At 63.6% G+C, this 22,985-nt stretch overlaps 3 protein-coding genes across 6 annotated transcripts; 2 read left to right on the top strand and 1 right to left on the bottom strand.

Annotated features, from left to right (window-relative positions):
* Positions 1-55: 55 nt before the first annotated feature.
* On the bottom strand, positions 56-3,827 carry LCN15 (lipocalin 15). Of its 2 annotated transcripts, XM_019969766.2 has the most exons (7): positions 3,648-3,814; positions 3,130-3,269; positions 2,982-3,052; positions 2,721-2,831; positions 2,010-2,111; positions 1,700-1,766; positions 103-240 (listed from the first exon to the last, which is right to left on the bottom strand). In XM_019969766.2, exons 1-6 carry the CDS (start codon positions 3,741-3,743, stop codon positions 1,732-1,734), a joined length of 555 nt encoding a protein of 184 aa, XP_019825325.2. In that variant the 5' UTR covers positions 3,744-3,814; the 3' UTR covers positions 103-240; positions 1,700-1,731. The 2 variants fall into 2 exon arrangements, with proteins under 2 accessions (XP_070655777.1, XP_019825325.2); XM_070799676.1 differs by lacking the exon at positions 1,700-1,766 and having other exon boundaries at positions 56-240; positions 3,648-3,827.
* A 6,014-nt stretch (positions 3,828-9,841) lies between these two features.
* LCN6 (lipocalin 6) lies at positions 9,842-15,655 on the top strand. 2 transcript variants are annotated; one of them, XM_070799673.1, is made up of 7 exons: positions 9,849-10,331; positions 10,488-10,627; positions 14,087-14,157; positions 14,629-14,739; positions 15,018-15,119; positions 15,330-15,355; positions 15,518-15,655. In XM_070799673.1, the coding sequence occupies exons 1-7, from the start codon at positions 10,242-10,244 to the stop codon at positions 15,518-15,520; spliced, it is 543 nt and encodes a 180-aa protein (XP_070655774.1). In that variant the 5' UTR covers positions 9,849-10,241; the 3' UTR covers positions 15,521-15,655. The 2 variants fall into 2 exon arrangements, with proteins under 2 accessions (XP_070655775.1, XP_070655774.1); XM_070799674.1 differs by lacking the exon at positions 15,018-15,119 and having other exon boundaries at positions 9,842-10,331.
* Positions 15,656-16,463: 808 nt separating this feature from the next.
* Positions 16,464-19,078, top strand: LCN10 (lipocalin 10). 2 transcript variants are annotated; one of them, XM_070798150.1, is made up of 6 exons: positions 16,464-16,601; positions 17,179-17,318; positions 17,728-17,798; positions 18,130-18,237; positions 18,468-18,566; positions 18,709-19,078. In XM_070798150.1, the coding sequence occupies exons 1-6, from the start codon at positions 16,491-16,493 to the stop codon at positions 19,005-19,007; spliced, it is 828 nt and encodes a 275-aa protein (XP_070654251.1). In that variant the 5' UTR covers positions 16,464-16,490; the 3' UTR covers positions 19,008-19,078. The 2 variants fall into 2 exon arrangements, with proteins under 2 accessions (XP_070654251.1, XP_019825153.2); XM_019969594.2 differs by having other exon boundaries at positions 18,876-19,008.
* Positions 19,079-22,985: the final 3,907 nt, after the last annotated feature.

The following is a 22,985-nucleotide window of genomic DNA, read 5'->3' as shown; positions in this document are numbered from 1 at the left end:
CCTCAGCCCTGAGCCTCCCGGCCCCAGTGGCTCCAGGAGCCCGGATCACAGCGGGGCCCCAGGGCCCTCCCTAACGGCCTCTCCAAAGAATCCAGGGCCCTCGAAACTGCAGAATCTGTTTATTGAGCAGAAGGGGGAGGCCCCAGGAGATGCCCGCGAAGGGTGGGGGACGGGAAGGCAAGGCTGGAGGGCCGTGGGTCAGGACACTTGGGGTGACAGGACCCGCTGCTCCGGCTCTCCCTGCACAGACAGCAAAGGTCCGGTCACTCCTGGGACCCGAGTGGCGCTTCACACAGCAGGGTGCCCCATCTACTCATCCCCTGAAAGGGCAGGGTGAGTGGATTCTGCCACCGAAGCTTCTGCAACCGTGGAAATGCTCCCCCAAGGCGGCCCCCTCCCCCAGTGTTGCCCCCTTACCGGGCTCCCCAGGGACCCAGCCACTGTCCCCAGGGCCTCACCACCTCCCTGGCTGGTGGAACAGCCACTTAACCCCGAGGAGCCTGCGGACACAGCCCTGGAGAGGGGGTCCACGTAGGTGTGCACTTTACCCTAAAAGGTGCTTTTTTAACATAATCCTGGGGGTGGGGCACAGAGCAGGCAGACAGGCTCAGGCTCTCTGCAGCTAGAACCTTCCTGATGGCACGTGACCCGATCCCTAACGTGGCTCAAACAGGGATGGAGCCGGGACCTGGGCTGCGTCATTGAGACCCACTGAAAGCTGCAGCAGCCCGATGCCCCCAGCGCAGCCCTGGGCAAACTCGGCCTGGCCGAGGGAGCAGAATGAAGTGAAGGCCAGAGGGCCGCTGCCCGCAGGCCACTCTAGAAGCCCCCACCTAACCTAACCCACCATGCCAGGAGAGGCCGCAGGGATGCCTCCCGACGCCGGCGAATGTCACATCCTGTCCGAGGTTTACTGCTCATGTAGGTTCCCAAGTTCTTCACGGGGAAGGGGGGTGAGGGGCCCAATGGTCTCCTCTCCACTTTGGGAGAAGGCGTCCCCAAGAGCCCACCTGCATCCATGTCCCAAGGGGTCCTGGGGACTCAGCCCTGTGCCAGGAGGCTGCGGTTCCCACCTTGTGGGGCCCTTGGGAGAGGATGAGGACTCGGGAATCCCAAGGCAGCGCCCCATGCTCTGGGCAAGCCAGGGGCTATGGGGACACAGAGCGCACTGGGCTGGATTATGCCCCTCCAAATCCATATCCACTTGGAACTCCGAAAACGCCCTTATGTGGAAATAAGGTCTCTGAAGATGTAATTGTTAAAGATCTTGAGAGGGGATCACCCTTGATTTAGGGTATCCTTATATGAAGGCAATCTGGCCTCTTAACAGGCGAGGCAGGGATGGGAGTGGTGGGTCGACAGGCCAAGGATCACCAGCACCAACAGCCTCTGGAAGAGGCAGGGATTCTCCCCAGAGCCTCTGGGCAGTCCTGCCCCATCCTTGACTCCGCACCTCTAGCCTCTAGGCTATGAGAGAGTAAATTCCTGTTGTTTTAAGCTACGGCAGCCCTAGGTAATCAGGAGAGGCTTCCCTGGAAGAGGTGATATGTAAGTGGAGGCTGCAGGCACAGGAGTGAGTATCCAGGGAGAACAAGGGATGCTGGGGGATCTGCACTTGCAGACCTCAGCAGGTGAGAGGGAGGAGGTCCCGGCACACAGGCCCTGGAGAGCCGGAGGGAGGTGTTACCCTGGCTCCTACCTGGGAAGGGCCAAACTGGGTCTCTGGAGCCCTCAGGGTGCGTCCCTGTCCCCCAGGGAGCACACATCTGTAGAAAGACAGAGGGTCCCGAGAGGCTGGGCTGGCTGGGACTTCACCCTGCCTCCTGCAGCCCCTCCCCATGCCAAGGGACCCGCTGGGGGCGGCATCCCCAATCTCCCCCGGCCCGGCCAACACACCCTTGGAAGACAGGGCTACTTCCTGCCGGCACCTCCCAGGACTCCAGAGGCTCTGGCAGGGGCGGGGCTTTGACCGGGCGGGACTTTGACAGGGGCGGGGCTCTCAGGGGTACCTGACTTGGGCAGCATGGTCACCATGTCCGCTGGCAGCCCCACCGTCGGGTAGAAGTCCTGGAAGGCCTCCAGGGCCTGGGGACTCACTTCTTGGGTCCGGCCTGGGGCAGAGCAGGGGCCGCTGTGAACCCCCGTGGGTCACAGAGATGAGAGACATGGGCAGATGGGGGCCCCTGGCCTCACTGCCCTTTCCTGAAGGCTGGCGGTAGGTCTGCCCCCTGAGGTTGGGCAGGTTGTGCACTGATGAAAGTGCCTGCCTGGCTGAGGGGCTAGTGGGGACTGGAAACTGCACAGACGGGCAGCCTTTCCCAATTCACACAGGGCACCTGGGAGCTTGGGGTGCCTGGCTGCTCTCCCAGACCCTGCGCCCCGGAGCCCCACCCCTTCAGACACCTTTACCTGCAGCTCCCAAAGCCAGCTTCCCGCCCTCACCCCTGCCTCTCCTCTTGGGGAACTCTCCTGGTTCACTCTGCCAAGCCCACGAGAAATTAAAGCAGAATAGTATCGCAGCCCCTGCTCAGGGTGTCAGGCCGCAGGCCAAGCAGGGGAGGCGGGGTCTCCAGCCAGAGACAGGCCTGAGTTTTGGCCTGAGTGCCCAGCCTTCAGAGGCCCCTCAATTCAGCCGTACCCATTTGTGATGGGGTGGGCAGGGCCTGAAGAGGTGCCCCAGTGGGTGGGGGTGGGGTCGGGGGGTGCGGGGGAGCCCTCACTGTAGAGCTGCACCATGGTGCTGAGCGCGCCCTCCAGCTCCTTGTAAATGTAGACCACGGCGAAGGAGCTGTAGTCCGTGTCCACCACGCGCACGTCCAGGTAGCCCAAGGCTGCAGAGGAGACAGCAGGCTCTGGACAACGGAACTGCTGAGCATCCGCCCACACGGGAAAGGGGGCGGAGCCCAGGCGGAGGCAGGGGAGGGCCCCGGGAGGGGCATGGGGGAGGGTCACCCATGGAGAAGGGGGTGGGGGTCACTTACCTGGGACTCGGAAGTGCCCCTGGGCACCCACTCTCAGGTACTCCGCATCCGCCTGGTTACAGCCGTCCGCCCTGAGGGGTGCACAGCCTGCTCACTCTCGGCCCCGCCCACCCGGCCCCGCGCGCCCGCTCACCCCGCGCCCGCTCACCAGGGGAACTCCATGTGGACGCTGAGGTTGCCCCCCGCCGAGGCCTTGATGTCCCTGGTGGACATCAGCAGGTGGTCCTTCTTGCCCAAGAAGACCTTGCAGTCAGAGACCATGGAGACTACATACCAGAGGCCTGAGAACTGCAAGACAGCTCAGTGACCCGGGGCGGAACCTCCCGGCACCCGGACAGTGGGCCACAAGACCCACAGATTTGTCTGAAGCCACTCGGCCGGGGGTCTCCAGAGTGTCCGAGCCCCAGTGCTGCCACTCACCTGGGGCAGGGGTCCTGGCCACTGGGAGCCTCAGTTCTCTGAGTTGTGAAGTGGGTCAGTAACTACCCAACAACAGGGTTGTTTCAGGGTTAAATGGAAGGGACTCTAAAGGGTGTGCAGGCCCAGGACACCAAGCAAGCGTCCCACAGAGGCGGCAGGCTCCGCTAGAACACGGTCACTCCTGTTTCCAGTGGCTGCTCAGCCTGGACCCCCACCCGCATGGCACAGCACGGGGGCCTGTCGTACCTTGTTGGCATCAAAATCTGGCTGCACCAGCACGTCAGCCTGAGCCGAGGGTGGCCAGAGCAGCAGCAGGACGCAGCTCAGCAGCGTGGCCCCCATCCCTGTCTGTGACCCTGGCCCCCGCACTGGTCCATCCCTACTGCTGTGGGCAGCTTTATAGCCCGACCCGCAGTGGGGCAGGGCCAGCGAGCCGCCTGGGCAGCGCACGGCGTCTCGGTTCTGGAAACGCCAGCCCCTCTTTGTTCATTGTTTGGCACAATCGCCCGAGTGTCCCCACTGGCTCCAGGGGTCATTTCCGGGAGGGCTCCAGAGGGCTCTCACTTGGCTTGGGCCTTGCCCACCTGTGGGCAACGTGGCTGGAGCCCGGGGCCCTTGGGGGCACCGCTGGGGAGCACCCACGGTCAGGTTGCTCCAGCCAGGAGGCTCCCCCTTGGGGCCCAGGTCCCCCAGAGTCCTCACCCCCTCACCTGCCTGCACAGAAGCGTAGTCACATCAGCCGGGCCTGGGGACCTCGTCTCAGGGGGACAGAGGTGATGTCGAGGCCCGAGCAGCCCTGCCTGCAGACCCCTGGCTGGGCCTCCAGCAAGCCCGTGTGGAGGGCGGGGCTGGGCCACCACCTGGGGTGGATTATGGGGTCACGGCCACCTTATCACTGGTTGCATAAGCGTGCGGACCGCAATGTCGCCGGGGAGGCGCCGCAGGCTGGCCAGGTCTCTCTCCAGGTGGCCTCTTCTGTCCTCTCAGGGGACCCCAGGGGCGCCATGTGAGGAGCAGCACGTGGCCTGGGGCACCCAGAGTCCTCTGGTCAGAGGCAGGCATCCCCAGGGAAGGCCAGCACTGTGCTCCCAGTGGAAGTGCGTCCAGGGTCGGAGAAGGACCCTCATCGGCCAGTGGGGTGGGGAGGAGCAGGGGGTCAGGGCCGAGGGCTCTGGCTCACCGCCTCCACTGGGTTCAGGAGGCGCCAGCTCTCACCCAGATCCCAGAGTCCTGGGACAGAAGGCAGTGAAAGCCTTCCTGTGCAAATATTTACAAAACATCCATCTGATAAAGGACTTAAATCCTGAATCTATAGAGAACTCTCAAGACTCAAAAAAAAAAAAAAAAAAAAAAAACAGTTAAAAAAACAGGCAAAATATTTGAAAAGATTCCAAATCAGAAAGTAAAGCCAAACAGAGAGGCTCATGGGCATTCGTTCACTGTAAGGAGATGCCATGGCAGACCGGCAGGCTGGCCACTCTGGTTCCAAACCGGAGATACTGGTGGTCACCACCAGGGCAGGAAACCAAGAGCGTGCGACACCCTGGGGACGGCTCGGCAGATCCTATGAAGGAAAACATTCAAATACCATGTGATTCGACAGTCACAAGCCTAGATATTTACCCAAGAAAAATGAGACACACTTTAGCCAAAACCTGCTGGTGGCTGGTCATGAGATCTTATTGACAATCCCTAAAAAACGGAAATGACCAAATGCCGTTCAGGGGGCAGGATGCACAATGCTCTGGGCATGAGACCTCTCCAGACACACTGACCCAGGGCAAACCCCAGATGCCCACGCTGGGTGACAGAAGCCGGCCTGGAGGGGTGCACACTGTGGCTGCAGAACATGGGAATCCTCAGGGACAGACGGGCCTGGCTGACGACAAAGGGGCTGGCGGAGACGCTGGGGTGATGGACTGTGGTGCGTTTGTCTAAACTTACAACCAAAGAGGGTGAATTCCAGAGCGTGTAAACTACACCTCAACTAGAGACTTCCCTGGGGGTCGAGTGGCTAAGACTCCGTGTTCCTAATGCAGGGGTCCAGGTTCGATTCCTGGTCAGGGAACTAGCTCCCACGTGCCGCAACTAAAGGTCCTGAATGCCACAAGTAAGACCCGGTGCAGCCAAGTAAATAAACTTCTAACTGTGGACCACAGCATGTATTCATGCTTATACAGTGTAGACAGGCTGGACACGGAACAACAGGCTGGTTCCAAACAGGAAAAGGAGTATGTCAAGGCTGTACATTGTCACCCTGCTTATTTAACTAGTATGCAGAGTACATCATGAGAAATGCTGGGCTGGAGGAAGCACAAGCTGGAATCAAGATTGCCGGGAGAAATATCAATAACCTCAGATATGTAGATGACACCATCCTTATGGCAGAAAGTGAAGAGGAACTCACAAGCCTCTTGATGAAAGTGAAAGTGCAGAGTGAAAAAGTTGGCATAAAGCTCAACATTCAGAAAACGAATATCATGGCATCTGGTTCCATCACTTCATGGCAAATAGATGGGGAAACAGTGGAAACAGTGGCTGAGTTTATTTTTCTGGGCTCCAAAATCACTACAGGTGGTGACCGCAGCCATGAAATTAAAAGACGCTTACTCCTTGGAAGGAAAGTTATGACCAACCTAGATAGCATATTCAAAAGCAGAGACATTCCTTTGTCAACAAAGGTCTGTCTAGTCAAGGCTACGGTTTTTCCAGTGGTCATGTATGGATGTGAGAGTTGGACTGTGAAGAAAGCTGAGAGCTGAAGAATTGATGCTTTTGAACTGTGGTGTTGGAGAAGACTCTTGAGAGTCCCTTGGACTGCAAGGAGATCCAACCAGTCCATCCTAAAGGAGATCAGTCCTGGGTGTTCATTGGAAGGACTGATGTTGAAGCTGAAACTCTAATATTTTGGCCACCTGATGGAAAGAGCTGACTCATTTGAAAAGACCCTGATGCTGGGAAAGATTGAAGGCAGGAGGAGAAGGGGACGATAGAGGATGAGATGGTTGGATGGCCTCACCGACTCAATGGACATGGGTTTGGGTGGACTCCGGGAGCTGGTGATGGACAGGGAGGCCTGGCGTGCTGTGGTTCATGGGGTGGCAAAGAGTCGGACACAACTGAGCAACTGAGCTGAACTGAGTGTGGATAGGTAGGCGGGTAGACTGTATGAACTCTTCTCCCAGATGCCAGTTCTTGGGCTGAGGGGCAGGGAGACAACGTGTCCGACGCCCCCAAGTAAGATCCGAGTGTGGCAGGGAGAGGTCAGACCTCTCACCACAGAACTGTGGGGTGAGAGCAAGCAGGGATCGAGGGACAGGTCACTGTGGCCTGCAGGCCCCCCACGACCCCCTTGAGCCTCAGGTGTGGGGCGGCTTCCAAGGCCACAGAGAACGCTCCCGCCACCAGCCTGTTCCCTGCCGGGGTCTGGAGACTCTCCATCACGAGTTCTAGATGCCCGCTCACCTCCTGCCTCCCCAGCCCCCTCATCTCTGAAGTCCACTCTCCACACAGCGGCCTGAGCAAGCCTTGTAAAGCATCAGTCTGATGCGTCCCTGCTTGAGACGCTCCTGAATCACTGTGGTGCAGAGCACAAACCCGCCCCGAGTGGAAACTCCCCAAGCGCAAACCGGCGCCCAGCCCAGCCCAGTGCTGCCCAGCTCCCTAGCAGTCAGCCCAGCCCGCTCCCCGCCTGCCTGGGGCCTCTTGCTCATACCCTCCGGCCCAGGGGCCCTCTGGTCCTGTCCAGCCCCTCACCAGAGTCCCTGCTACTCACCCTCTGCCTAGTCAGCAGCCTTCCTCAAACCCAGCCCACCGCTGGTCTGTGTCCTGGGGGCTTAGCACCGTTCCAGCTCTCTCCTGAGTTTATTTGTTCTCTGCTCTCCTGTGAACCCCGAGACGACAGGAACTGCAGCAGCCTGCAGGCCAGCCATTGGCCTCTGTTTCCCAAGCCTGGAGTGCGGGGCCTGGCGGTGGACGCTGCCCACTGACCGTTGTGAATGAACGAGGGTCAGGCCCAAGTCGCTGTGACCCCCAGGTCTGCCAACTGGAAACCTCACAGCATGCATTTGCCTGCTGGCAGGTCTGTGTGGCCACATCCGGCCTGAGGTGGCCCTGAGTGCCTGGCACCGCAGGCCCAGACAGCAGCGGCTCAGTGGGGGCCCCACACACACAGTGGGCCGGGCACTGCGGCCAGGGCCTCCATCGCGTCCTGCAGGCCTCAGCGCCCTGGAGGAGGCTAGCACATGCTCTGCTGTGTGCAGAGGGGGTTTGTGGCGGCTCAGGATGAGGACGGGGGCACCGGCAGGAGAGGTGCCTTGGTGGGCGGTGGGCAGACCGGAGCTGGCGAGGCCCTGGACCCAAGAAGGTGCAGTCCCAGAAGTGGCCACAGGGCGATAGCAAAGAGACGCCGCTCGCAGGGCTGGTGGAAGAGCTTAGATGGGGTCTGCGGTTCACTGAGCTGGGGAGGGGTCCCCTAGAAGGAAAGCTGCCTTACACTGAGGTGAGGTCTGCTAAAGGGCCGGGCTTCCCAGGTGGCACCAGCGGCAAAGAACATGCCTGCCAGTGAGGAGACGTGAAAGACGCAGGTTTGATCCCTGTGTCTGGAAGATCCCCTGGAGGCGGGCACGGCAACCCACTCCAGTATTCCTGCCTGGAGAATCCCCATGGACAGAGGAGCCTGGTGGGCTACAGTCCATGGGGCCGCACAGACTCAGGCACAGCTGAAGTGAGTTAGCACTCGCACATTCCGCTGAAGGGTTGCCTGGATAAGCAAATGTGGTCTATCCACACATTGGACGATTGTCCATATAAGAACACGATGAACCTCGAAGACAGGGTGCTGGGTGAGAGGCCAGACCCCTAAGGCCACGACGTGGTGTAGGAGCCCCCTATGGGACATGCATAATAGCAAGTCCTCAGAGACAGAAAGGAGCTTAGTGGTTACCAGGTGCTGGGCTGGGGGAGACTGATGCGTATGGGGTCTCTGTGGAGAAATGCCCCAGGGGGGCAGCAAGTCATGCCAGGAAGCCGACATCTGGCCATGAGCTGGCACACGCAGGTGGACACAGCCCAGCCAGGGGGGGGCGACAGCTGCCCAGGACAAAGAGAGCTGGGGGACGGGGGGTCACAGGAAGGATTTCAGGGCTAGAGAGCTGGGGGTGGGGGTGGGGGGTCACAGGGAGGGTTTCAGGGCTAGAGAGCTGGGGGGTCACAGGGAGGGTTTCAGGTCTGGAGAGCTGGGGGGTGGGGGTCACAGGGAGGGTTTCAGGGCTCCCAGAGGCTGCTCTGGGTGCTGAGCAGGAGCCAGCAGGAAGGTCCAGGGCAGCGCTGGGTCCGAGGCCATGTGGGAGGCACTAAGCTCTGCGTGGCCGCCACCCCCACCCACTTCCTCAGCGCCCAAGCTCGCCCCCTAGTGTCCACCAGTCTGCACAGCAGGTTGCCTGCTGCTGGGGAGCAGGTGTGGGGCGGGGGGAGCGGGGCGGGAAGGAGGGGTTGGCGGGGAGGCGCAGGGCGGCAGGGGCAATCCCAGCTGGGCCCCGCCTGTGGCCAGTGCCCTATGTCCCACTCCTGCCCTGAGGGCCCCTCCTGGGCTGGCTTCCACCCCATCCATCCAGCCTCCCGGTAAAGAGCGCTGGGAGGAGCTCTGGCTCGGCCTCCTGGGCAGGGGTCCTTCAGCCCCTGCCCACTTCCCCATCCAGTGCCCCCAGGCCTCCTCTGTGGAGCCACAGGGAGCCACCCCTGCCCGTGGTGGGCTGTCTGTGCCAGAGGCCCCGGCCCTGGGGTCCTCCAGGCCTGGGGGCAGGGCGACGCTTCTCTGCAGGTCTCTGTGTGATGGGCTCTCTTTGGCCCCCTTTCCTGCAGGGTGCGTCCTGTCTCCAGGCAGGGGTGGGGCACCGGCTTATCTGAGGTCCTTCCTGGGAAGGCCCAGCAGGACAGACAGCTTCATCTTTCATCACCTTCCAAGGTGCCTGTCCTGTGTCCACAGCACCCTGGAAGCCAGCCAGCAGAGGAGGCTGGGAGCTGTGGTTTGCAGGGCGCCCCCTCCCCGGGAGGGCATCGTCCCAGGTACTTCTGCTTGGGTTTTGGGGCCTCAGACAGATCCTGCCGAACCTTCTGACCTCCGCTCCCAGGCAGGGTCTCCAGTGACCCAGAGTGGGCAGCCCAGGTCCAGGGCAAGCTCTCATGTGGCCTTGAGGGCCCGGCCAGGCTCATGGTGAGCAGAGGTGGGAGGCATCACAGTGAGGCTGCCCAGAGAGTGGGCAGGTCCGGATGGTGGGTGGGCGGCGAGTGGCACAGGGCGTCCAGTTGGGTGCTGGCCGTGGTGGGGCGGGAGACAAGGGCCAGTCGGGCAGGAAGGGGAGTGGGCCAGGAGCGTGTGGGAGCTTTCAAAAAAATGGGGGGGCTTTTTAAATTTTTAATGCCTAAAACAAAAGATACCCAAAACCACAGCTTCTGGAGGGACTGTTTGTTCTTGCCTCTCTTCTCAGAAGTGACCTTGGCCTGGGTTCAAGAGTAGGGTCTCTGGCCCTCCTAGACTGAGCGACAGAGGGTTGGCGCCCTGGAAGGGAGGGGATGGTGCAGCTGAAGGCAGGATGCTCATTCTGGAAACTTCCAAGTGGAGGGCTGCTGGACAAGCCGGGGTGGAAGGGGCCCTGCACACGGTCCCAGCCCCTCCTTGCTCCCTGGCGCAGCTGGAGGACAAGGAGAGAGGCAGGAGGGAGCCTGGTAATGAGCGCCGCCCACAGCACTGCGTTCAGAGCCATATAAACGGGCATCCGGAGGCGGGAGGGCTGCTCAGCCCGGGCCCGGGCAGGTCGCTGGCGTGTGGACCTTGGGAGGATGCGTGCAGCGCTGCTGGCCGCTCTGCTGGCTGTGGTCTTGGTGCCCAGCGCCCGGGCCGTGTGGCTGGGGAGGCTGGACCCTCAGCAGGTGGCGGCTCCCCCACACTGGTGCGGGCCTGGGGCCACACGGGTCCTCGGGCCTTTGTGGTCTCCGGGCTCCCCCGGGGCCCCCCGGACCACGGGGGCTGCAGGAGGCCGGGCTGGGGGTGGAGGGACGGCCCCTCACCTGCGCCCCCTCCCTCAGCTCATGGGGTCCTGGTACGTCCTCGCCGTGGCCTCAGGGGAGAAGGACTTCGCGCTGGAAAAGGCCACAAAGAGCGTCGAGGGGGTCGAGGTGATGCTGACGTCCCAGAACACCCTGAAGATGCGGGCTTCCCGGCACAGGTGGGTGGGGCCGGGGGCGCGGCTGGGTGGCCGGCCCGCCCTCCCCTCCCTCTGCACCGGGCTCTGCTGTGAGCTCCGCCCTCCATTGGGTCTCCGGGGTCTGCGTCCTGGGCTCCGGCCAGGGGCGCCCTGGGTGGGACTCATGCCTTCTCCAGCGAGGCCGGCACAGCCTCTGACCGCCCCCTCCGCCCCGGCCCCTGGGCAGCTTGACAGCGGCTCCGGTCAGCAGGAGAGGCCGTTTCTTTGTTCAAGGCCCTCCTGAGCAGCCGCTCAAGGTGGGTCTGTGCATTTGAGCCCACACGGTCCGGTGGGCCCTGGGGGAGCCTGGAGACCACGAAGCCCCGAGGACCCACATCACCTAAGTGTCCAAGTCCCCGCCTGTCGCTCGGGATGGCTGGTGGGGCACCACCGCGGGCCTGGAGTCATCATGCAGCCTGAGCGGCTGGCAGCCCTGACCCGAGAGGAGGCTGTCTGCCCTGCTCCTTCCCACAGCTGAGCCTGCTGCAGCTGCCGCCCAGCTGGGGTGGCCTGGCGGCGGACAAGCAGGACAGAGGACATGGGGCTTGGGGCGGGGGCCCTGCTGTGCTGGGTGAACACTGGCTCACACGTGTCGTGGGCTTTAGCCCCAAAGCCATGAGGCTCAGAGAGTCCTAACAAGGCTGGCAAAAAGCCATCCAAACACGGAAGCTTGGCACCCAGAAGGCCAGGCCCCATGTGGCCAGGCCCCATGGGACGGCCGTGGACGGTGAGGGGATGAGGGCGCTTGCAGGGGCGGGGGCCTCCCAGCCCTTTCTGGCGTCCGCTTGTGGGTACCGACGGTCAGCGGCCTTGCTCCCTGCTGTGTGGAGGCGCGTGTGTCTGAGGACCTGGGCCACACCGGGGCGGAAGGGGCGGGCCCAGCCCTGGCTGCAGGGCGCACCCTGACAGCAGGGCCCGAGGACGGGCAAGAGGGCGCTTCGTTTTGTGAGTTGAGGTGAGTTTCACGTGTTGGTCTTCGAATAGGAAACACACTTACCTAGTTCGAAGATCAGAGTCCCCCGGCAGCTCCCCGGGCGTGCAAGGGTGAGGACGCTGTGCTCTCACTGCCAAGGGCCCCAGTTCCATCCCTGGCCAGGGAACTCAGAGCCCTCAAACTGAAAAAGAAAGAAACGGGGAGGTGGACAGCAGGGGTCTTTCCTCCCCCTCGCACAGGCAGCCCCTGGTTTTGATCTGTGACGGCTCCTTGGAGATGTTCAGGAACACGCAAGCACACGCGAGTCTCTTAAGTATCCAGGCGAGCCACAACTTGGTGTCAGCCCCCCGGGTTCTCTGCCCTCTTGTGAAACATTTAAGATTTTATTCTCTTTTGCCTTTCTTAAAGTTTTCAAAGCTGTGGTAAGATAAACGTAACATAAAATTCACCATCTTGACCATTTTCAGTGCATAGTTCAAGGGCATCGAACACACTCACCTTGTGCAAACCTCACCACCATCTCCGGAACTTTCTCACCTTCTCACACTGACCCCCTGTCCCCACCAGACACTCGCTCCCCGTCCCCTTACGCAGCCCCTGGCTGCACCATCTGCTTCCGTCTCTGGGTTTGATTCCTCTAGGGCCTCGCATGAGTGGATCCTGCATTAGTCTTTTTTCAAAGGAAAAATGTTGTTGCTGTGTTTATGCTCACTCTGGCCCTGCTGGGTCTCTGGTGCTGTGCGGGCTTTCTCTGGGGGTGGAGGGTGGGGGCCACTCTCAGTTGCACAGGCCTCTCCTCCTGTGTTGGAACACGGGCTCCAGAGCAGGGGCTCGGCCGCTCTGCAGCATGTGGGATCCTCCCAGGCAGCGACCGAGCCCTAGTCTCCTGCTTTGGCAGATTCTTTACCACTGAGGTGGGATGGGGTAGGAAGCCCCCTACATTGGTCTGTGCCTGGCTTATCTCACAGAACACAGCGTTCTCCAGGCTCACCGTGTTTCGGCCTGGTTCGGGATTTCCTCCTTGAAGGCTGAGTAATATTCCACCTCAGGGCTGGACCACACCCAGTTCCCTTTCGTCCACTGATGGATGTCTGAATTGCTTCCGGCTTTTGGGCCTTGTAGACACAGGTGTGCAAATATCTCTTTGAGACCCTGTTTTCAATTCTTTTGGAGACACACCCAGATTGTGGGATTATTGGGTCATCTACTGACTCTATGTGACTTTTTTTGAGAAACTTTTTTTCAGAGCCAAGTAATACTCCCCTGGGCTGCCTTCCAGGGCTCTGCTGACGGGCAGACAGCGGTCTCCAGTCTTTCGCAGCTGGAAACACATCTAGGGCTGTGACATTGGTGCGCTGGCCTGGGAGGGACAAACCCCTGGAGCTGAAGTGCGTCTGTCCTTTTCCCGTGTCACACGAGGCGGGTGCCCCGAGCTGGTGCGGGACTGGGTGGCCATCTGATGGGTGACCGATGGCCCCATGGTTGTTTTTACTGTCTCCTCTGATCACAGGGGAGCGGGCATCTCGGGGCCTGTTCCTTCTGGGGCTCCTTCCCAGCCCAGCGTCTGTTCGTATCTTTTGCATATTTTTTCCTGGGGTAGGTTTTTATTGACACGCAGGAACGCTTAGGTATTGGTGATTTTGGCTACTGTCTGTGATGAAAGTTAGTTGCAAATTAATTTCCCACTCTGTCATTCTTACGCCTTCCAGCAGTTTTTGGTAGGAAGAGTTCTTTCTGTGTTTGTGTAGATGTAACTCTGGCTCTTTTTAGGGCCTCTGGGTCTTGTGATGTAGTTGTTAGGAGGTCTTTCCACCTCCCTGAAGCTGACAGGCCTCTGATCTTTGACCTGCTCGGGGCTACGCCCTGGGGACCTGCGAGGTGTGACCGTTGATGCTTGCCCAGGGTCCCTCTTCTTCCACTGGCCAAAGATGCTCACTTTGTGACACCTAACTCCTGGGCATTTTGCTTCATTTCTGGACTCTCTGCTCTGCTCCTTCGATCAGTCTGCTTCTGTGCCAGTGAGTCCGGTTGCTTTCCGTCTCGTGGCTCCACAGTGTGCATTGTTAGGGCTGGTGATGCTCCTTTCAGGCTTTTCCTCGTGACTCCTGGGTCTTGCAGGCAGCTTGGCTGTGAGCTCGTCTTGCTCTGCTCACAGAAGGCCGTCTGCTCATTTTTCGGGTTGACGGCTTAGGGACACTGGCCTCTTTAGACGTGGAGCCGCTTTACCCCAAACTGCAGACCCCCCTTTGTCTCAGGCGCCTTTCATGCCCTCAGCAGTGCTCCCAAGTTTTCTCCGTGTGGATCTGGCAAAGCAGGTCCCTCGGGAGGTATATTCTGCAGGTCCCCAGCCAGCCTGCGGCCCCGATGGCTCACCTGCGGTTGAGACCAGGGTTTCTGGGTAACTGCGGCCCCCGAGGGGGAGGCAGAGCCCCCCTGCAGCCACGCTGGCCAGGTCCGGGCAGTCCTGCTCCTGGACCTGGGTGATGACGGATCCTTCTGTGCTCCAGGCTGGAGAGATGCCACCTGCAGGCTGTGGAGCTGCGGAGACAAAATTCCAGATGGGTCTTCGCGAATCCCTGTAAGGATGACGGCCACCACGGTCCTTCTGGGCAGCGTGGGGACTCCTCCAGTCCCCTGACCGCCATCCGGCTGCCTTCTGACCCCAGCGGCCTTGGGCCTTCCACCCCAGCTGCGTCCCCAGGCCCCTGTGTGCGGGGTCAGCCCCTCACGACGGGGAGGGGCAGCTCCACCCCAGCTCCAGGGGTGCTCCGCCGGGGACTGGGAGGTGCTCGGGGCCAGTCAGTCCCAGCCCTCCAGCTATGGTGTCTGGGGAGGTGGGTGCGGGTGGGGGTGTCCTCTGCCCCTGTGGGGACCTGATCTGAGGAGGGTGACCTGGGAAGAGCTGGGGCTCACCTGCCATCCCCAGACCACCTGGAGGCCCCGTGTGCCAGGGCTGGGTGGGGGCGGGGGGCCGACGGACCGAGCCTGGGGGCTCTTGGTCCGCTGAGGCCTGACGCACTCCCCCGCCCCCGGGGGCACCTGTCTCTAGCCCGGGGCGTGCTGGAGTACCGGGTGCTGGGCACCAACTTCAGGGACTACGCGATAGTGTTCACACAGCTGGAGGCCCAGGAGGAGGCCTTCAGCACCGTGGAGCTGTACAGTGAGTGCGCGGGGCTCCGCCCCTCCCACCAGCCTCACGCCGGCCAGAAACCGCCCACCGCCCCTGCGCCTGCGTCCTGGGCGGCCCCTCCCCACGCACAGACCCTCCCCGCTCCCGGTCCGAGGCAGGAGTGATCCTGCCTGGAGGGGGCGGGCGGGGGGCTGCACGTGGCGAAGAGCCTTGGGCCCAGAGGGCAGGGAGTCCCGCCGCCTGTCGGGTTCTCTGGGTGGGCTTCTCCTCGCCCCAACCCCCGCCCGGCTCTCCCGCCTCCCCCGCAGGCCGGACGCCCCTGGCCAGTCAGGAGGCCCTGGGCCGCTTCGCCAAGTGGAGCCGGAGCCTGGGCCTCCTGTCGCAGCAGCAGGCCGAGCTCCAGAGGGACTGTGAGTGTCCCCGGATGCTGGGGCGCCGTTTGCCGGCTTGAGGACCTTCCTGGCCTCGGGGAGTCAGGCCGAGCTCAGGGGGGCTTCAAGGGGTCACCTGCTCCCTGCCCAGCATCAGGCTTGCGGGGTGGATGGGGCAGGCGGTGTGCGGGGCCAGGGTGCTGGTTGGCGAGGGCCGGCCATCCTCACCTCGGCCCCTTTCCTCCCCAGTCACCTGCGCACACAAGGTCTTCCCGGTAAGCGGCCTCCCCGAGCACCCCTCCCCTGTGTGGCAGGAGGCGCCTGGGTGCCCTGGGCCCCTGTCTTCCGGAGGCTCCACGGTGGGCAGGGCTGGGGCCCCGGGGAGCCGATGCCTCTGAGGGCGAGTCCAGGCCGCCCGTGTTGCTCTTGGTTTCCAGTGAATGCTGCACCCACCAGGGGCCCGGAGGAGGCTGGCCAGACACTGCCCTCCTCGCCCAGCCGCCCAGGGGCTGGGCGGGGGGCCACCTGCTCCCAGGCTCTTGCTGCGGATTCAAATAAAGCAGTTCCACAAACCCTCCCGGGGTCTCTTGCGTGTGTCCAAGCAGGGCCCTGGGCCGGAGACTGCTGCTCCCCCCGGGGGTCCCCCCGGGCCCTGGGCCGACAGGAGGCCCGTCCACCTGAGCTGGAGCTAGACCCTGCGGTCTGGGTGACGTGTGGGCAGGGCGCTGGGCTGCGGCGCCCCGGGCGTGAGAGCTTGGCTTTTCCTGGGGCCTTGGGGCAGGGTGGGGGGCCAGGTACCCCAGAGAGCCGGAGTCTGTCTGTCTTCCTGTGTCCTGAAGTCCTGGCAGAAGCAGGGGCCGCTGGGGGGCGGGGTCATCTTGCACTCTGCTGGTATCGGGTGTACACACACACAGACATATGTGAACACACACAAACACATACACACATGCACACATGTCAGGACCTGCCAAGGGCATCACGCAGGCGGCCCCAGCGTCAGCACCAGCACGGTCCCAGCCCCGTCCTCAGAGACCCCACTTCCTGTGTGCACACCCCGGGGAGTAACTCAATGCCCCGTCCAGGCTTTGTTCCCCCCCGGGGTGGGGGTGGGGCTAGGACAAGAGCACCAGCAACCTCCCTGCCGGTTGCATGGCTCCAGGGGACACTCGGTGACCCGAGGCCCAGGAGGTGACCTCGGGATCTTTGACGCCTCTGTCTTCTGGGGTGTCCCAGGCTGGCTCCGAGGGCCAAGGGTGGGGCTGGCCCTGCCTGCAGGGCGGGGGGAGGGCCCAAGACCCCTCCGTTGGCCCCCTAGGCTGGCTCACGGCTGTGGTCAGCTGACGCCCACGGCAGGGCTGGCAGGCTGGGCATTTAAGTGCAGCGTCCAGGCGGGCAGCTGAGGTGGCGAGGATGGGGCTGGGCTGGCGGCTGGCCCTGCTGGCCCTGCTGCTGGGGCTGGGTGGGGGCTCCCGGGCACAGGAGCAGCTCCCCCGAGAGTCCCACAACCTCAACTGGCACAAGGTGAGCCTCGCGGCGCCCTCGCCGGGCGCCGGGGCCAGGGGGTGAGGGCAGCGGGCAGAGGGCCCCTGAAGCTCGGGACGGGCTGGCTGGGGGCTTGGGCACTGGTCTGCTGGTCCCCAGGGCCTCTTCTGGGGACAGGCTGGGGCTTCAAAACTCAACTGCTGACCGTGGGCCACAGCCCAGAGCTCCGAGACGGGTGCTGCCGAGTCACTTGCTGGTGCCCGGGGGTGGAGGGGAGGCGGGGGGAGCAGGCGAGCCCTGGAATAACGAGACCGCAGCAGGCGGAAGGTCCTGGTGAGGGCGGCCCTGGGCACAGGCCGAGCAGACGCGGGGGAGCCGGTGGGATGGGAGCCAGCTGGAGGAAAAGGCCCTGCGGTCCCTGCGTCCTGGGCCCTGCGCTGCGCCGCCTCAGGTCGCAGACCAGCTGGGCGTCCGTCTCCAAGGCCTGGGAGGCAGCGGGCACCCAGGCTGGTCCTGGACATGGGCTGGGCCGTGGGCAGGGGTCACCGGTCCTGGGGGTCCTCGGAGACTGGGGCTGGGCGGGACCAGCATGGCAGGCCCTGCGCCCTCTCCGCAGTTCTCAGGCTTCTGGTACGTCCTTGCCGTCGCCTCCGATGCCCAGGGGATGCTGCCACATGGAGGCCAGAGGAAGCTGGGCGCGTCCATAGTACAGGTTCAGGAGGTGGGCCAGCTGAAGGTGGTGCTCGCCTTGAACCGGTGCGTGGGCCAGGGTGGAGGACCCTGAGCCCAGGGAAGGGGAGGGGCCGATGGGGGAACCAGGGTGGGGGGCCCTGAGCCCAGGGAAGGGGAGGGGCCGATGGGGGGGCCAGGGTGGGGGGCCCTGAGCCCAGGGAAGGGGAGGGGGCTAGTGGGGGGGACCAGACCCAGGGTCAGTCTGGAAATCCCACAAGGACTGTCCCCAAACACCATCACTTCCTGCTGTCAAACTCAAGTGGCTGCTTTTTTGAGAAGTCCCCACAGCCCACTGGGGGCTGGGGGGCAGGGGTGTTGGAGCATTTCCCCTGAGCGGTGGGACTGGCCCAGGTCCCAGCTGGAATGTCCCAGGACGGCAGAGCCCCGAGAGGTCTCCCAGGCCCGCAGCTCACAGCCCGCTCCCCCCACCCAGGTCCCGGGGGTGCCAGACACACTCGCTAATCCTGCGGAGAGACAGGAAGAAGCCGGTGTTCAGGAACACCTGTGCGTACCCACTGGGCCACAGGGGGCTGGGGGAGGGCCGTCCAGGGCTTTCTGAGCCCCCAGGACCCTGGACAGGATCCCTGACCGCACGGCCCCCAGCAGTCCTCCCCGAGAGCATGCGCCGGTGGGGACAGACGCTGGGATGCGCGGTCAGGCCACAGTGGCCCAGAGTTGGCTCGGCCGGTGTGCGCCCAGGAGCCCAGGCCTGGGGGTGGGGGGCTTTGCTGCCCTTCCAGATGGCCCCTCGGTGAGGGTGGTAGGGGCCCGGGGACCCTGGAAGGACCGCAGTGTTCAGGAGTGAGCAGGGGATTCTGCGCTTCCTCCCTTCCAGTGAGGGGCGTGGAGGGCTTCCGTGTGATGGTCCCCGACTACAGCGCCAGTGTGGTCTACCTGCGCCTGGGCCGGGCCGGCCGGACCACCAGGACCCTGCTGCTCTTCAGTGAGTCCAGGGGCCACAGCCCCCGGGGCCCTGCAGGGCGGCCCCCCTCCCGAGCCTGTTTGGGGACCCCCACTCCCGGCTGACGCTTCCCATCACCCACCAGTGGCTGCAGGTCCCTGACCCAGAGCCCGGGGGCGTTCTGGTGAGGGGTGGTGCCGGGGGCCAGGGCGCCCCTCGACCGGGGGCTCTGACGCTGCGGCTCTGGTCCGCACCCGCCCCGCCCCCCGCAGGCAGACAGCCCACGTGCAGCTTCCTGAGCATGAAAAAGTTCGTCAACGCGTGTGAGGCCCTGGGGCTCGCCAGCCGTGCGGCCGTGCTCCCAAAAGACGGTGAGGTGTGGGCGGCACTGCCCCGGGGCCACCCCGAGACGCCAGGGAGCTGGCCCCCGTGCGGGATGGAGGGACAGAGGGCGACAGGGGCACCTTTAAAGAAAGTCATGGCCACGTGCATGTGCCCATCCTGTCTCCCCAGGGACCCCTGAGAACGCCGGTGGCTGGGGCCGGGTCACTGCGGGGCGCTGGGGGCCAGGGCCGCTCAGCTTTGCCCTCTGCAGGGCCCGAGGCCCCAGGGGAGCTGCCGCGCGTGCCCGGCAGACGTGGGATCCCTCGGAGACGCCCAGCCCTTTCCTTCCCCTGCAGCCTCCTGCGCGCACACCATCCTGCCGTGAGCCGGCCGCCCACCTGCTCCTCCCCGTGAGGCTCGGCTTGCGGTCCTCCCAGACCCTGGGAGCGAGTTCCAGATTGCAGGCTTCACACCCCACTGCTTGTTGAGACGGGTCTGGAGACCCCAGGCCACTGATGGTGTGGAGCTCGGGCAGGGCTTGGGCCCAGCAGGGTCCTTTAGGGTCCCCGGGGTGGGGGTGGGGGTGCATGCTGACTGGGGGGGGGACCTGGGGCTGGGTCCTCTGGATGGCGCGGCAGGCAGCTGCTACCTGCCCTCACCTGCTGGGAAATAGACGGGGCCAGTCCAGTGTGCCGTGTGCTTTCTCTGCCACCGCCCTCCATGTTGCGTGACATCCGACACTTCCCAGGAAGCCGGGGAGAGAGCCCGGGGCAAAGAGGCAGATGCGACCTCTCGCTGGGGAGGCAGACGCCAACATGGTCACCCGGGTTCAGTCGTGGACCCTGAGGACTGTGTCCAGAAGTGCCAAGCGCAAACCATGGCAGATCGGGGAGGAGGGGTCACGGAGAGTTTCTCGGAGGATGTGACGCTTGAGCTGAGAAAGTTATGGTGGCGCTGGAGCAGGGAGGGCCGTCCCAGAAGAGGAAACAGCCTGAAAACCCCCAGAGCAGCGGAGACGGTGGGGAGGGCGGGTGCAGGGCCGCTTGGAAGGGAGGAGGTGGACGGGGCTGCCGGTGTCCTGGGAGAGATGGGATCCAGAGCAGAGGGCAGGGTGGGGGACGGACATAAGAGTAACAGGGCTATTTAGGGTGGGGGTTCTGGCGTGGACGAGTCAGGCCGCCTACGGAGAGAAGCAGGACTGAAGCTGTCAGCTACTGCTGTGTAAGAACCACACGCGTGCGTTTCTCTTTATCATTATTAGGCGGCTCCCCAACTTGCAGGATCTTAGTTCCCTGACCGGGGATTGGACCCAAGGCCAGGGCAGGGAAAGCACCCGAGTCCTGCCTGCTGGGCCACTAGGGAACCCCCCCACCAATGTGTTCAGTGCCTGCGCCCGGGGCTCACCTCGAGACTGGGGGGCGCAGGCGGGCTGAGAGGTGAAGTCAGCTAGGTGTGCTCTGCGGCTCTGGGGGCGGGAGACGGGCTGATTTGGGCCGGCTCAGCCCCGGGGGCTCAGGGGCCTTGCCCTCCAGCCGCTGGGCTAACCACAGGGTGCCTGTCTCGTGGCCGTGACGAGGGCACATGGGGTTGGGGAGCGAACAGGAGTCCTCTGAAGGCTCAGGCCCGCCCGGAGTTGCTCGCCTCCGCCCTCCGAGTCGCCACCTGGCCCCACTCTCCACCGCAGCAGCTCATGTCGGGGGGCTTCCCTCCACCTGCCTCTCCGCTCCGGGGCTCCCGTCGTGCCTGCGTGGCTTGAGCCCTGCAGGCCTCCTCTACTCCACGTGCCTCCCAGCCCAGCACTCAGCCTCCCTGGCAGACAGAGAGGGGGGCCGCCTGGGTGCGCCCGTCCTGGAAGGAGGAAGGGTGGCCCTTCTGGGGGTGGGGGTCCCCGGACTCTTGGTTCTGAGGCTCCATGCCTTGTCATCGAAGACGCTTCTTTTTCAAGTGCTCGGCCACCTCTGAAGGAGGCGTGGGGACACGCGCCAGGTGGGCACAGCCCTCAGCCCATCTCCAGCCTTGAGGGTCGGCCCAAGGCTGCCCTGCGCCAGGCTCAGCCACAAGGCGCTTGCGAGGCTTGGAGGGTTTTCCCTGCGTTTGCCTCCAGCGTACTCCAGGTGCCCAGGGCCACACCCACGGTTCCTCAGGAAACCTGTCTTTCTCTAGGTTTGATGGTTAGAATTTGGGAGCGCTCAGTCTCAAACATCCAAGGGGCCCTTATGTGAACCTCGAAGGCCTCCCTGGAGCCTTAGTACTTCCCAGACCAACAGCAGCATCGCAGGATCTTGGTCTGCTGTGCACCCTGAGGCTGGGTCTCACCGTGGCGCCGGGATTGGGTTCTGTTCCCTGTATTTTAACAGCCTCCTCCTAGATTTGATGCCCGGCTGGCCTCACCCCTCCTCGGGGGTTTCCTCTGGGATGAGAGCTCCTCAGGTCCTGGAGGACCCCTGCCACCCCTCTCATGGGGGGCCAATTCCTCTGGGCGTCCCCACGAGGGCGCAGGTGCACGCGTGCACACACACGCTCACACTCACTGACTGTCCTTCTGGGAGTCAGAGGGGTGTGCACGGGGGGAGGGACAGGGCTGAGGAGGAGGAGGCTGGGGACAGAGACAGTGAGCCCCCAGCAACATGCCTGGCCCATAGCACGGGAAGGGGGTCGCCAGGGTGCCCACTGGGCCATCCCTAGAGAGGCCTGGGGAAGACAGGGTCTGGGGTTCTGTGTCCAGCACTCTGGGCACCGGGAGCTAGGATGAGGCTCCTCCCCAGTGTGGAGGGGCTGCAGGAGAGGAGGCCTCAGCTTACTCCCCCGTAGAGGGGGTGCTTAGACAGGGTGGTCCCGGAGGCCCCATAAGATTGCGGGAGAGTCTGTTGGCCTTGCTCCCCCATCCGTGACCCACTGTGCTCCGATCCTTGGAAAAAGCTTTCCGCTCCCTGAGGTCCTTCTGAGCAGGGGGCAGCCTGGGGACGTGGGGGACTGGGGACCCGGGGGCGCAGAAGGGGGCAGGCGCTGGACCACCATCGGGGACCAGGGACAAGACCCTCCTTGTGGCCCCTGGGGTCCTCATTTGGGCCCCTGGTTGGGGTGAGGAGGCCTCCGGAGTGACCTGAGCACGGGGACAGTGGAGGGGGGAGGCGGCGAGGGAGGCGCTGGGGTCCCTCTCGCCCAGGAGCGGGCAGGCTCTGCTCCTTCGGGGGTGGGCCCTGGTGGAACCACTGCCTTGCTGAGTTTCTGTCATGCCCCGCCAGGCTCCTCTGTCCGTGGGGCTTTTCGGGTAAGAGTATTGAGGGGGCTGCCTTTTCCCTTCTCCAGGGGATCTTCCCAGTGTGTGTCCTGCATCACAAGCGGATTCTTTACCCGCTGAGCGGTTGGGGAACCTGGACCCCAAACAAGGGATTTGGTCTCTGCTTTTCCTGCCTGGGCTGCAGTGCTGGAGATGACCACGAGGGGGCGGGCAGTGCCCACTCTGCTCCGTGGAGGATAGCCCAGGGTCATTCTGGGCGTCCCCCTGCCTCTGACTCAACAGGCACCTTTTATTGTTAGTCTCCAGGCCCACAGTGTCAGCTGCTCAGAGGCGGGAGGGGGCTCTGAGACCCTCTGTTGATGGTTCAGCTACTGCCTGGGGGTGGTGCTGACACGACAGACGGTTCCTGCCCTGCAGGAGCTCACGGCCTGGAGGGGCAGGTGGACGAGAGCAGGAGAGCAAGTCCACGTGAGAGAAGAGCTCCAGGGAACTGAGTCAGGGTCCTGGGGGAGGGCCGGGCGCCCTGGGGGTCTACAAGGCTCCACGGGACACCGATGCCATGACCAGAAAGATGGGGGCGGCCAGCCCTGCACGCTCGGAGCAGCGAGCTGGGGTCAGAGGTGCGGCCAGCCCTGCATGCTGGGAGCAGCGAGCTGGGGTCAGAGGTGCGGCCAGCCCTGCACGCTCAGAGCAGTGAGCTGGGGTCAGAGGTGCGGCCAGCCCTGCATGCTGGGAGCAGTGAGCTGGGGTCAGAGGTGCGGCCAGCCCTGCACGCTCAGAGCAGTGAGCTGGGGTCAGAGGTGCGGCCAGCCCTGCATGCTGGGAGCAGTGAGCTGGGGTCAGAGGTGCGGCCAGCCCTGCACGCTCAGAGCAGTGAGCTGGGGTCAGAGGTGCGGCCAGCCCTGCACGCTCAGAGCAGCGAGCTGGGGTCAGAGGTGCGGCCAGCCCTGCCCGCTCCGAGCAGTGAGCAGGGATCGGAGGGATGTCAGAGCATTGGAGGAGGAAGAGACTTCGGCCAGAGGGCAGGTGAGGCGGGAGCCGGGGTGGCGGGAGAGAGCTGGGGAGGAGAGCAGGTGGGAGGAGGGGGAGGGCGACCCAGGTCTGGACTGACGTCGGAGTCTTGGTGTCTGAGTGGCTGGGATGCGCCACCCCTGCAGGGAGAACCGGCTCTGGAACCACCGTCAGTGCCGGCCCCACCCACGCCGTCTACCTGCTCCCTGGCCCA

Source organism: Bos indicus, chromosome 11 (assembly GCF_029378745.1).
Source record: "Bos indicus isolate NIAB-ARS_2022 breed Sahiwal x Tharparkar chromosome 11, NIAB-ARS_B.indTharparkar_mat_pri_1.0, whole genome shotgun sequence".
NCBI lineage: Eukaryota > Metazoa > Chordata > Mammalia > Artiodactyla > Bovidae > Bos > Bos indicus.
Note: the sequence above shows the minus strand (reverse complement) of the source record. Positions and strands in the feature narration are given on the sequence as shown.

Excerpts from the sequence above, each read along its gene's own strand:
- LCN15 (XM_070799676.1), bottom strand. The coding sequence starts at position 3,743 with ATGGGGGCCACGCTGCTGAGCTGCGTCCTGCTGCTGCTCTGGCCACCC. Across the intron at positions 2,112-2,720 it reads CACCATGGTGCAGCTCTACA|GCCGGACCCAAGAAGTGAGT; the intron begins GTGAGGGCTCCC and ends GCTCTGCCCCAG. Across the intron at positions 241-2,009 it reads GACCATGCTGCCCAAGTCAG|GGAGAGCCGGAGCAGCGGGT; the intron begins GTACCCCTGAGA and ends CTGTCTGTGCAG.
- LCN6 (XM_070799673.1), top strand. The coding sequence starts at position 10,242 with ATGCGTGCAGCGCTGCTGGCCGCTCTGCTGGCTGTGGTCTTGGTGCCC. Across the intron at positions 14,740-15,017 it reads CAGCACCGTGGAGCTGTACA|GCCGGACGCCCCTGGCCAGT; the intron begins GTGAGTGCGCGG and ends CCTCCCCCGCAG. Across the intron at positions 15,120-15,329 it reads GGCCGAGCTCCAGAGGGACT|TCACCTGCGCACACAAGGTC; the intron begins GTGAGTGTCCCC and ends TTTCCTCCCCAG.
- LCN10 (XM_070798150.1), top strand. The coding sequence starts at position 16,491 with ATGGGGCTGGGCTGGCGGCTGGCCCTGCTGGCCCTGCTGCTGGGGCTG. Across the intron at positions 17,319-17,727 it reads GTGGTGCTCGCCTTGAACCG|GTCCCGGGGGTGCCAGACAC; the intron begins GTGCGTGGGCCA and ends CCCCCCACCCAG. Across the intron at positions 18,238-18,467 it reads CAGGACCCTGCTGCTCTTCA|GCAGACAGCCCACGTGCAGC; the intron begins GTGAGTCCAGGG and ends CGCCCCCCGCAG.